An 11,799-nucleotide genomic window follows, 5' to 3' on the forward strand; every position below is an offset into this window, starting at 1 on the left:
AAATTTACCGTCTATTGAGGAATACTGATACCAACACAAATAGCTGTTGTAACTGTAAGTAAATCGATTGCTAGTCTGACTGACCTGAAGGTGAAGAGCCTTGTAGCTCTTCATGCAAGAAGCAGTGCTACCATTGCATTTTTAAAGTTAGCTAAGGAATTCAAAATGCATATGGCACAGGTTCCAGGCATAGGGCATGAGAAGAGGCTTAGGGTGTATTGGGGGTCAACAGGTAGTTCAATTTGGTTTAAACATAATAGAATGCGTGTCAAAGAGTGAGAGAAGACTGGAAAGGAAACCGAATACCAGAAGGAAAAGGCTAACCAAACATTGGAGCTGCTCAAGATTTTTTGAGCCAAGAGGTGATATGACCAAATTTATCCATGAACTTCTTCTAACAGGAATGTGATGGGTGGGCCAGAGGGTGGATAGAGAGGCAGCAGTACCTGTTGAGAGGCTACTATTCATTTTCCTAGGTTCTAATCAACTTAGAAAGTAGAAGCAGAAGAGATAAGATCAGTTTCAATTAAACACAAAAGTAAATTGAGTGCATGGATTGGGGAAGAAACACAGGAAACGAATTGTGAGCTTGCAGATGCTGTACTATAAAACTCCTTTGTCTCCCCTTCTTGGTACCCAGATTATGGCCCCATACATAGGAGCTGAATCATTGCTCATTGAATTGTTACTGGTTGAACATAGCACATACTTCAGATCACAATATTTGGAATTTTATAAGGCATACACTTAGGAGAACATGGCTAAAACAAATATCAAGATTTTAAAGAAAGTCCAGCAGAAGAGAGGGTGTCAAACATGGACAGGGAATACCCAATGTTGCGTGCACCACCCCCCACTTTTTAATCTCTTTAAAGTTTACAGAGGGTATTCCTTCTCACATTTCCTAAGATGGTAGGAATATTCCCTTTTTACAGATGAAGAAACTGAGGCTCAGAGAGATTGAGTGACTTGCCCACAATCAGAGAATGATGACTCCCACAGTCTTCCAACTGAAATATTCTGTAGCACTCTTTCCAGTACATGGTGTTTGAGTATGTTGTAGCTGTAAAGTTGAATTTTTTCTCAAAGTATTATTTGCTCACTACTTATGCCCATGAGAGAGCCCAAAAGCTGGCCAAGCATTGGACACTCAATTGTTCCATCATGATATGCCATAGGAGGTATAAGGAGATGGGAATGTGGACATGTGTGGAGGGTTGGCCCTAATGAGAAGGACCACCACATTCTCAGAGAGTGGGTAAGATGGTATGAGGGGTTTTGACATGAAGAGAAGGAGGGAGAGGGCAGAGGAGGATTGGGGACATAACAGAAAGTTTAGAATAACTTCAGTGAGAAGTGAGATAGGAAAACAACCAGAGAGGAATCAATGAAGGGTCCACATGAAGTCAGATGACAAAAATGTGTGTGATTTTCAATTCTACAGCCAGTGAAGAGGAGTCAAAGAGCTGGATAGTGGAAGTGATACAGGACTGAGGGTTAACTAGGGATTCAGGAATTGGAGAGAAGAGGAGGATAGTGTGGTATCAAATAGTTGACCATAGAATCATCAGGGCTAGGTAATGATGGCATATGAAAGTATTGAGGGACAGAGGGATTGAATATTCTAAGTGTGGGGAAGAACAGGTTTAGGAGAGATGAAGCAGGAAGCTTCTCAGTATTTAGGGGCAAGAGGGTGTAGCAGATGTGAATGGGGAAAAAAAGTAATCATGCCTTTCTTTCGTAATGTGAGAAATAGATTCTGGCTTCTTATCTCCAGAAATAATCACAATAATTATAACTGTCTCTCAGCACTCTTAAAAGTGCTTTAAGGGACTGAGTGATTTTGCAAAACACTTTACAAATATTTTGTCCTTACAACAGTCCTGGGAAGAGATTGTAAAATAGGAGGTTATGATCAGTTAGAAGAATGTCAGAAATTTTTACATGCCCAATTTCCCTCCATCTTTCACTTGATCCTACTACACCCTTATATTGTCACCTTAAATCTCTCTGCTCATTCTCAGCTAAAGTCATAGAAAAAGATATTTGTACTATGGATAACGACTCTCCTTATGCGTGGTTTTAGTTGGAAATGGAGAAATATGTCATGGGATTTAAGGAAATTGAAGAATTGGGAAGTTAGGGCATTTGAGAGAGTATCACTATGGATTTTGAAGTCCCCTAACATAAGGGTAGGGATTAGGGAAGAGAAGAGAAGTCAGGGAGCCAAATGCTAAATTTCTTGAGAAAAGTGGTTCAAAGAATGAATGATTGTTTATTAAGCTCTTGCCATGTACAAAGCTCCGGGAATACAAGAATAGTAATATCTGATCAATAGAGGATCCAAACAGGAGAGATCACTGAGTGGTAAAGGCAGAGGGAAGAGTTTGGAAGTAGCCTTGGGGAGCAAAGAACATTTGACTCCCCTTTCAGAATGTTATAGGTGAAAGTACAACTGTGGGTACACATGATGGGCAGGGAAGCCAGATTGTTTGAGATAAGGTGGTCTTAATGAGAATAATTCAAAGGAGGAAGATAAGAATAAGGGGCTCAGAATGAAGGGAAGTTTGTTCTTTATGGACCAAGAATTCCAGAGGCTTTAGTAGAAGGGGGACAAGGTTGGAGTGCGGCATGGAGAGTAGTAGTTGGAGCTTGAGAATACTTTGCTTCTTTTTGTAGTTGAAAATTGAGTCTTAAGTTCTGGAAGAATAATAACTGGTGAGTATTTTCTAGCCATTGGTGTAGTAGTGAGTGACAGCTGATAATGCTTGGTCTTTACCCTAATCTGCCTTCAATATGGGGCTAGAGGGATTGGGGTGGAGCAGGTCACAGTGTAGTAGGGCCAGAGAGGTCCCCTGCCTGCAAGTAACAGTAGTTTAAAGATTTTGAAAAACCTTAAATTTATCCCAGAATTTAAAAAATATTTTATTTTATGTCTAATTACATGTAAAAATTCTCTTCCTTCTTCCTTCCTCTTTCTCCTAATTGAGAAGGCAATCAGTTTAATATTTGGCCCTATACATGTACCACAGATATTTAAAAGGTACCGTGGTTTGGCAGCATTTTATAATAAGTATATTTATTTCCAGAGATAAATTGTATCTAAACCATTGGAATAAGGCTTTGAAAAAAAAAAATAGGGGGTGCCTCATTTTTAAAAACTGTCTTAACTCTAGTTATGACAATAGTATACGAGCTGAAGAAAGTTTTGAATGCCAGATTGAAGGACAAAATAACAAATTATAAATTTTTGTCTGAATCTGGGTCTATTGGATGAAAGTGTGTAAAATCAGTAGTTTAAAACAAATGTATTTTTTTGTTTTCTGTCTCCCTCCCCAATCTTGGAAGGTCGTATTCCAGACAGCCTGAAAAACTGTGTTAATAAAGATCATTTGACTGCAGCTACACATTGGGCCAGTATGGACCCAGCAGTAGTTCATCCAGAACTTAATGGTGCCGCTTATAGGTGAGTGGAGTGGGGGGGTAGGCAGGGGATGTGCTGAGGGGGCGAACTTCCCTTCATCTATCTGATATGATGACACCTTTCAATCCAGGGAAAAGAATACATCATGGTAGTGTTTTTTTAGAAGTTCCTATTCCCTTCAAGTCCTATGAAAAGAGAAAGGTTAATTCAGGGGAACCCATGGAAGTAGACTGAACAATTGTAGACTGTCCAGTCATGTCCGAAGGTATTTATTGAGTATAAAATTCCCAGTATTCTGTGGGATAACAGATGTACATGTGAAACATAAAAATATTTATGTCTTTCTCTTTGTGATGTGAGAAATAGACTTATTTCAGTAATAAGTAAAATAATTACTAGTGCTTATGTGGTGCTTTAAGATTTGCAAAACTCTTTACAAATATCTTATTTTATCCTTATAATAACTGTAGGAGATAGGTACTATTATTTTTTTTCAGTAGCATCTTATTTTTCCAAGTATGTACAAAGATACTTTTCAACAATCACCTTTGTAAAACTGTGTTCCAAATTTTTCTCTTTTCCCCTTTTCCTTCCCCAAGACAGCAAGTAGATTAAATTAATTATGTGCGATTCTTCTAAACACATTTTCATATTCATCATGCTGCACAACAAAAATCAGATAAGAAAGGGGGGGGAAACCAACAAACAACAACAAAAGTGGAAAAAATACTATGCTTTAATCCACATTCAGTCTCTACAGTTCTCTGCTGGATGCAATTGGCTCTTTCCATCCCAAGTCTGTTGGAATTACCTTGGATCAGACAAGTCCTATTATTATTTTTATCTTTCAGATGAAGAAAATAAGGCTTTCAGAGGTTAAGTCACTTGCCCAGAGTTGCACAGCTGGCGAGTCTCTGAAGCTGGCTTTTCACTTCCCCAGGTCTCCCCTCATCTGTGTCCACAATGATTCTCTGTCCACAGTGGCATCTAGTGGCCTCCTTTTCTGGGCTCTATGATTTTATGCCTGTGGATACTCCTCCCATTCCTGTTCATCATAGCCCTTGTATACATTGACAAAACCTGTCTATTCATTGTTATGGTCCAGAAAAAATTGTTACCCACTAACCAGTGTTTTGGTGAGAAGAATTTTTGTGATCATCCAAAATTAAAGACTTAGAAATTGGACCCTCAAATAACACTTGCTACTGCAAGTAATATATGGGGAAGGAAATCATATGAAGTAAGGCCAGAGAAAATTAAAACCTTAAGAAAATGTTATAAGGTAAAATACTTGAAACCAAAAATAGCTTTAATACCAAGAGATTGCCAGGCCTTGGCAACAACAACCTGCTTCCTTAAAACAGTAGTTGATGTGATTGGATCCACGTGTGACCCAGTAGTTTGACCAGGGGCCTCTGAGGACGGGCCCACTGCCGGAGTCCTTCCCAGTCCCCACAGCAGGCAGGTGTGTCCCTTGGGGCGCCCACGGGCCTTTGCACCCTCACTGTTGCCCCAGAGCTTTACTCCTTCCTAATCACCCGGCACTTCCGAGGCCATTTCTCCAATTCCTCTGGCGCTCAGAGGCTCGGCCAGCATGTGACATGCAGCCGGCACATTTCATGGACCTTTCTTGGCTGGTGAGCAGGAAGCGTGTTGCTTGTTCTTAGAGCCCCAGGGTCAGGCGCTCTTGGGACGAGTCGGGGCCGGCCTTCTCTGTTCTTCACTCCTGTGGGGCCACCTAACAGGGGAAAGGAAAGATGGGCTTCAGAAAGGAGATTATGAAGGAAATGTTACATTCTCGACAGTTTCTTCCCCTGGAAACCAGGAATTGTGGTTTCCTTTAAAAGAGAATAAAGCAGCGATTTGGTTCAAAGTAGCTCCACAATCTGAACGACAGAAGCCAGAGCAGGACCCCTTTCTTTTTCCTTTGACAGCAGAACTTTTTTCACTAAATGTTCTTGATTATCAGCCTAGTGCCCTACTTTGATGCTCTTGCTAAGGTGAGACCAGTAGCAGGTATGTTACCATCCACAGAGGCCCAGATGTGTTGAATAATTGGTTTGTGGAGGAAATAGAAAGGAAATATTAGTATATGAAAAGGTGATGGATTGTTAATTTTTCAGGGTTTCATGGTTCAAGGTTGGAATCAAAGAATAAAAGCGACTCCAGTTTATTACTCTGTTAACTGTGCTCATGGCACCTCCTGGGGACTAATAGTCTCTAACATGTGGGGTCACTAAAGACACCACTGCATGAGATATGGTTGCTGGAAATCAGTCTGAGCAGCACAGGAGTCATGGCTGTCTCAGAAAAATGATGAAGACCAGCCAACCCATTTATATTTTCTTTGGTTTAAATTGAAACCAGCAGATATTACACGGAAAGCCAGAGTGGAAGCATTTACCAAAGTAAATGAATGGTCTTTAACCAGATGACATCATGACCACTTTTTTTGTGAAGGAAAATGAGGAAGGAAAAAGAGGAAAGACTGAATGACACATAAGCTTTTATGGTTTTTTATATTGTTCACAATTGGTTTTTCCAAATTTAGAGGTGGTAATTGTTTCTGAGTTTGGCTCATGTGCTCTAAAAACTTCTTTCCCATCTAGAAGAGGGGATATGGATATTTGAGAAGTATTCCTTGCCACCATGATTTTACTATTAAGAGCATTTTTCCCTTTAGAAGAACTTAGCAGCAGCAATGTTTGTTCCAGCCTAGAGTGAATTCCCAGAGGAGCTGGATTTGTACAGTTTCCCAGAGTTCTTCACTAACAGGGTTGATCCCATATCAGAGGACTGGATTAGGTAGGGCATTGGCTTTTGTCTTAAAGTCAGCCCTTTGCACTCTGTCCCTGTGCCCACCCTTATGAAAAGGAGCTTCAATCCTGGCATCCCAAGTACAGGCTAAAACCCAGCTCATTCAGAGGGGACTTCTTAGCAGTAGACACCCAACCAGTTACCTCTTCTCCTTATATTTAAATATTTCCTTAATACATATTCTCATGATGAAAAGTGTCTTGGAAGCAGACTTAGGGGTTAGAGGAAACCAGCCTAAGATTAAAAATTGATAGTTGGTGGTCTAGACATCACCAGATGGAGAACATGTCGCACAGGAAGCAATCTTCTTTTCCTCAGAACTCCAAAGGAGGTTTTGGCTTGACAAACTTCATAGAGTGGCTCCCAGATTCCTAGTGGTCAGCATGGCCCTTAGGGATCCTTATCGTGTGTTGTTCTTTACTTCTTCCAGCAGGTACCCTCCAGGTGTGGTGAGCGTGGCTCCAGCTGGCATCCCTGCAGCAGTAGAAGGAATAGTCCCCAGCGCCATGTCCTTATCCCACGGGCTCCCCACTGTGGCCCATCCTCCCCATGCTCCTTCCCCTGGCCAAACCGTCAAACCAGAAGCTGATAGAGACCACCCAAGTGACCAATTGTAGCCTAAGAAAATAGCATTCCCAACATTGGAGCTTTCAACTTTGAAGATGACGTGGAAAAAAAATCTGGATTTTGAATAGAGGCAAAACCATGAACTTACAGGAGACCATAATTGTTTTAGAAACTGGTCCAATATACAGCTATAAAAGGCAAAAGGTGTGGGAGGTGAAAAGAAGATTTGGAAACCTTTTTTTCCTCCGTATAAATTGTAGTTTGTCCCCCGTCCAGTGGACTGATTCACTGTTCTGTGTCCTATGGGTTCTTTGTTAAGCAAGAGAAGTTAGTAGTTAATTATATCATGAATGTACTTGTCTGTGTACAGTTTTTAGAACATTAAAAAGGATTTGTTTGCTTAGCTGTCAACAAAAAAGAAAGCAAAAAGGAGACATTCAAAAAACCAATTTTGAGATGATTTTTTTTTATATGTTAAAACATGCCCCAAAATGAGGCAGTTGGCAAACTTCTCAGGACAATGAATTTTTCCCATTTTTCTTTCTACGCCACACAGTGCATTGTTTTTTCTACCTGCTTGTCTTATTTTTTAGACTAATTTAGTAAACAAAAGAAAAACCATTTCTTCTGATTTGGGCATGAATTTCCCTTCTTTCCAAATGAAGACAACATTGCAAAGAGATTTTGAGGAAGACAGAGGTTTTGTATAAATGAGCATTGTGCTTTTGGTCACCAGTTAAAGTATATATTATTGGTGGTTTGCAAAAAGGCACCAGACTGCTGAAGGGTAGCAGCATTTCATCGCCTACATTGATTCCTTCCTGGTAATGTGGTAGGCTAGCAATATTTTTGGTTAAAATCATGTTTGTGACTGTAACCATTTGTATGAATTATTTTAAAGAAATAAAAATCCCAGACAAATATTACATGTGTAACATTTTTATTTCTAGTAATTTTTGTTCCATCTCTTACCTATCAGTTTGAATCTTAACATTTTGAGAAAGCTTGATTTTTCCGTGATTACTAACTTGGAAGCTGGGAAATAAGCAGACATCACCTTAACAGGTTCCCCTCTAGAATTATGTAGAGATGGAAAAGATTATTGAAGGACAACATGACATGTAGTTCAATACAGATAACTCAGTTTTCTCTCTTTGATAAGTATTGATCAGGGTTATTGTATTAAAGCTTAGTTGCCGCAATCATGAACAAGAGACCGGTTGTCCAACAACAAAATTGAAGTGGCATGTCAGAGATGGTACAACTGAAGATGTCTTTAGGAAATGCTTAAAACAAAATAAATAAAAATATAGTGCTTTACATTACAATATTCATTTGCTGCTTTCTGAAACAATATGCAGTCTGCAGAGATCTATTTCTATTTGAGTTGAACACCACTGATGTAGTCTATCAGACTCAGAAAGCACGATGGGAAGTAGGAACTGGCCACAGGACTTGGACTTTTTATGACCAAAGTGACATTTGAGTTGGACTTTCAAGGATAAGCAGATATTAAACAGGTAGAGTACATGAATGAAGAATTTAACATTTAAGAATAAGAATTTAACAGAAAGATTAGACTGCTGCTCTAACCAGGCAAATAGACTTATTATAAAGAACTATTTTGGGGCTAATTCTTTATATCCATCAATTTCATCAGACTTTTCAGCCATTTTTTAAAAAAAATTATATACCACATCCATTTTCAGGAAGAGGAAAAGTTCAGTTTTGTCTGACTGTTGTCTTCATTTGGGGTTTTCTTGGTAAAGATACGAGAGGCTGCCATTTCCTTCTCCAAATCATTTTACAGATGAGGAAACTGAGGTAAATGGGGTTAAGTGACTTGCCCAAGGTCATACAGCTAGGAAGTATCTGAGACCAGATTTGAACTCAAGGAAATGAATCTTCCTAACTCCAGGCCTGGCAGTCTACCCCTGTGGCACCTAACATGGGCAAATGTCCCGGTTTTCAGAAAATGGAATAAAATCATCTACAGACTATTGAACAATCAAGCAAGTAAACATGGGGTCTTTCAAGCACCTACAGTGCCAGTCAGGCACTGTGAAAACAAAGACAAAAGTGAGATAATACTTGCCCTCAATGAGCTGAAATTTGTCACAGATGAGTGTATACACGTAAATATAAAAATAATCATTTTAGCAGGTGGGCCCTCTACAACAAAGGGAATTGGGAAACCCCTTCCGGAGGGGGCACTTGAGTTGCAAGGGAATTAATGGTTCTAAGAGAAAGCCCTAAGGAGAACATTCTAGGTATAGGAGACAGCCTGGGGCAAGCAAGAGCAGAAGGCACTCAGCCAGACCAGGTTGGCTAGAGAGTGTGTCACGAGGGAGAATAATGAGTCCTCAAGCTGAAAAGTAGTCTGGAGCCAAAAGGGTAAAGGTTTTTAAGTGGTCAAAGAGGAGTGTGTGCTTTATTTTGGGGGCAGTAGCGATGCCCCCATGCCAAACCTTGTGCTTTTGGAATAGCCGTTTGGCAGCAGCAAGATGAGATGGTGAGAAGCTTAAGGGCACCAACTGGGAGTTCACTGCAAATTAGGTAGGAGGTGATAAAGACCTGTGATTCACTGTGATTAGGAGAAGGAAGATGACAAATGCAAGTGAGACTAAGGAGGTAGAGGCAGTGAGATTTGGCGGATGATTGGGCCTCAATCAGACAGAAGCATTTATTGTCTGTGATGTGATGGTGCTGGAGAAGAGGGGTGAAGGACGAAGTGTCAGTGACTCCTAGGCCACGAACCAGAGTGAATAGAAGAGCGATGGTGTCCCACACAGAAAGAGAGGAGCTCCCGCAGGATACTTGAGTTTTAGGGAAAGGCGGCGAGTTCTGCTTTAGATCAGTATTTTGGAGGTGTCTGTGGCATCTTCAGGTTTAGATTCAGCACAGAATTAAGAGATGGGGGACGAGGTCAGGAAAGATGAGGACCGGATATGGAGATTTGGGGGTCGTCTGCATAAAGATCATGGTGGAATCCATGACAGTGAATGAGATAATGAAGAGGGCATGCAGAGAGAGAAAAAGGCCAAGAAGAAAGCCCCAGGAGTGAGACCGAGGGGAACACCAGGAGCAGTATGACAGCCCATGGAGGAGAGAGCGGGTGCTCAGCGGGGTTAAATCCTCGGGAGAGGTCAGGAAGGATGCGGGCTGAAAACAGGCTTTGGAGATTTGCCAGTGGGGCCAGACTGCCTAGTCAGTCAGTCCCTAAACCCTTAGTGAGCACCTTCTCTGGGCCCGTAGCACGCTGAGCTCTGGGGAGAGGAAGCAAAAGGCAATCCCACCCTCACATCTCTGCTCACAGGCTGAAAAGGGGCGAGGATGTTGGTGAGGGTGCCCAGCACGGGAGCATGATGAAGTCCCACAACCGGTGGGGAAAGGTGAGCTCGTGTCCTGGCTGCCTCCTCAAATAGAGGCTCAGGGAGGAAGGAGCAGGGCCCAAGGCAGACAAGGGGGACTGAGCAGCTGCCGAGGTCAGGTGAGATGTTAGTGCGGGAAGACAAGTTTCTGAATACAATGATGAAATCCAGGTGGGAGATGAAGAACCCAGAAATGCTGCTGAGGTGGGAATGAGGCAACAATTTTCCCCAAAATAATGGGGAGAAGAGTCCTAGTAGTTCTAGAAGTCAAATAAGCTTGGTTTGATTTCTTGTAGAAATCAAGAATGTTATATCGAGCTGGTTTGTGAACATGCAAAAAAGGAAGCGGTGATCACAAAACTGCAGCACGCCAAAATGCTGGTGATGGTGAAGGTGCAGTTAGTACCTGACACATAATATAACAACACAGTAAGGCCCTTAATAAATGCTTTTTGAATATTTAAATTGACACATCATGTCAGATGGATCTCATTTCCTTTTTATTTTTAAGCAGGATTACTAAACTGGTAGCTTAGTGAAATGTTATGAATTATATGTAGTTTACTTACATTTTAGCCAAGTATCTGATCAATTTTGCAGAAAAATTGAGAGACTTGGGGTTGAAAAATAATAGTTAGGTGTATTCAAAGTAGTTAAGCACTGAAAGCCAAAGAGCAGTTAAAGAATTAAAGCTGAAACCCCTCAAGTCCAATCCTGTTATTTTAAAGATGAAGAAATTGAAGCCCTAAGTGTCTAAATGACTTGCCCAGAGTTACACAGATGCTAAATGGCAGAAACTTCTACCCAGAGGTTGGACTCAGTGACCTTTAAGGTCCTGTATTTCACTGTAGGAATCTCTTTTCAATTTTATCCGCGGATTGGAATCCATCCTTACCTTAAACACCTGCAGTGATAAGGAAATTACTTACAAAGCATCTTCCATTGTGGGAACAGCTCCGACTGTTAAAAAGAAAAATTCTTCCATGTTTAGGGCTGAACTCAGTCATAGTCGTTATTAATAGTTACACATCAACTTTGAAGAAGTTCTTTCTTGGTCTTGTGCTATTTAACTTTTTTTTAATCAATGACTTGAAAAAAGGCACACACAAATTTATGGATAACAAAAAGCTAGAAAGGATAAGTAGTAAGACAGGTTTTAAAAGTTGAGATTCAAAAGGAACTTGGCAGGCTGGAATACTGAACAAAATTTAATAAGATGAAATTTAATGGAGACCGATACAGTCTTCCACTTGGCTTCAAATGACTTCATAAATAACTTTAAACTTCAAAAGCTATTGACAACTAGTTTTTATAGAATGCTTTAAGGATTATAATGCACTTTATAAATATTGTCATCTCATTTTACCCTCACGATAACCTTGTGAGGCATCTCTATTTTACAAATGAGAAAACTGAGGCAGACAGAAATTAAGGGGTTAGCTCAGGATCACACTGGGGACTGGTTTAATTTCAGGTTCTCCTGATATCAGATATAGTTCTCTTAGTCACTGTACCCCTTAGAGCATAGCAGAACGAGCAATTTGAAAAAGATCTGGACAGTATTAATGGAGGCAATCTGCTTAACCCAAAGAACATTTAATCCAATTTATCCTTATGTTT

At 40.5% G+C, this 11,799-nt stretch overlaps 1 protein-coding gene across 6 annotated transcripts in view; it reads left to right on the forward strand.

Moving 5' to 3' along the window:
* CTBP1 (C-terminal binding protein 1) overlaps positions 1–7,731 on the forward strand; it is a 472,770-nt gene extending 465,039 nt beyond the window's left edge. For 5 of the 6 annotated variants that reach the window (XM_031943991.1, XM_031943990.1, XM_031943993.1 and 2 more), the window contains 2 exons: positions 3,349–3,466; positions 6,672–7,731. In XM_031943991.1, the coding sequence (XP_031799851.1) occupies positions 3,349–3,466; positions 6,672–6,858 (305 nt within the window). In that variant the 3' untranslated portion in view covers positions 6,859–7,731. The remainder of the gene's footprint in view (positions 1–3,348; positions 3,467–6,671) is intronic. The other variant, XM_031943992.1, reaches the window with a different exon arrangement.
* Positions 7,732–11,799: the final 4,068 nt, after the last annotated feature.

This window comes from Sarcophilus harrisii, chromosome 6 (genome assembly GCF_902635505.1).
Source record: "Sarcophilus harrisii chromosome 6, mSarHar1.11, whole genome shotgun sequence".
Taxonomy (NCBI): Eukaryota; Metazoa; Chordata; class Mammalia; order Dasyuromorphia; family Dasyuridae; genus Sarcophilus; species Sarcophilus harrisii.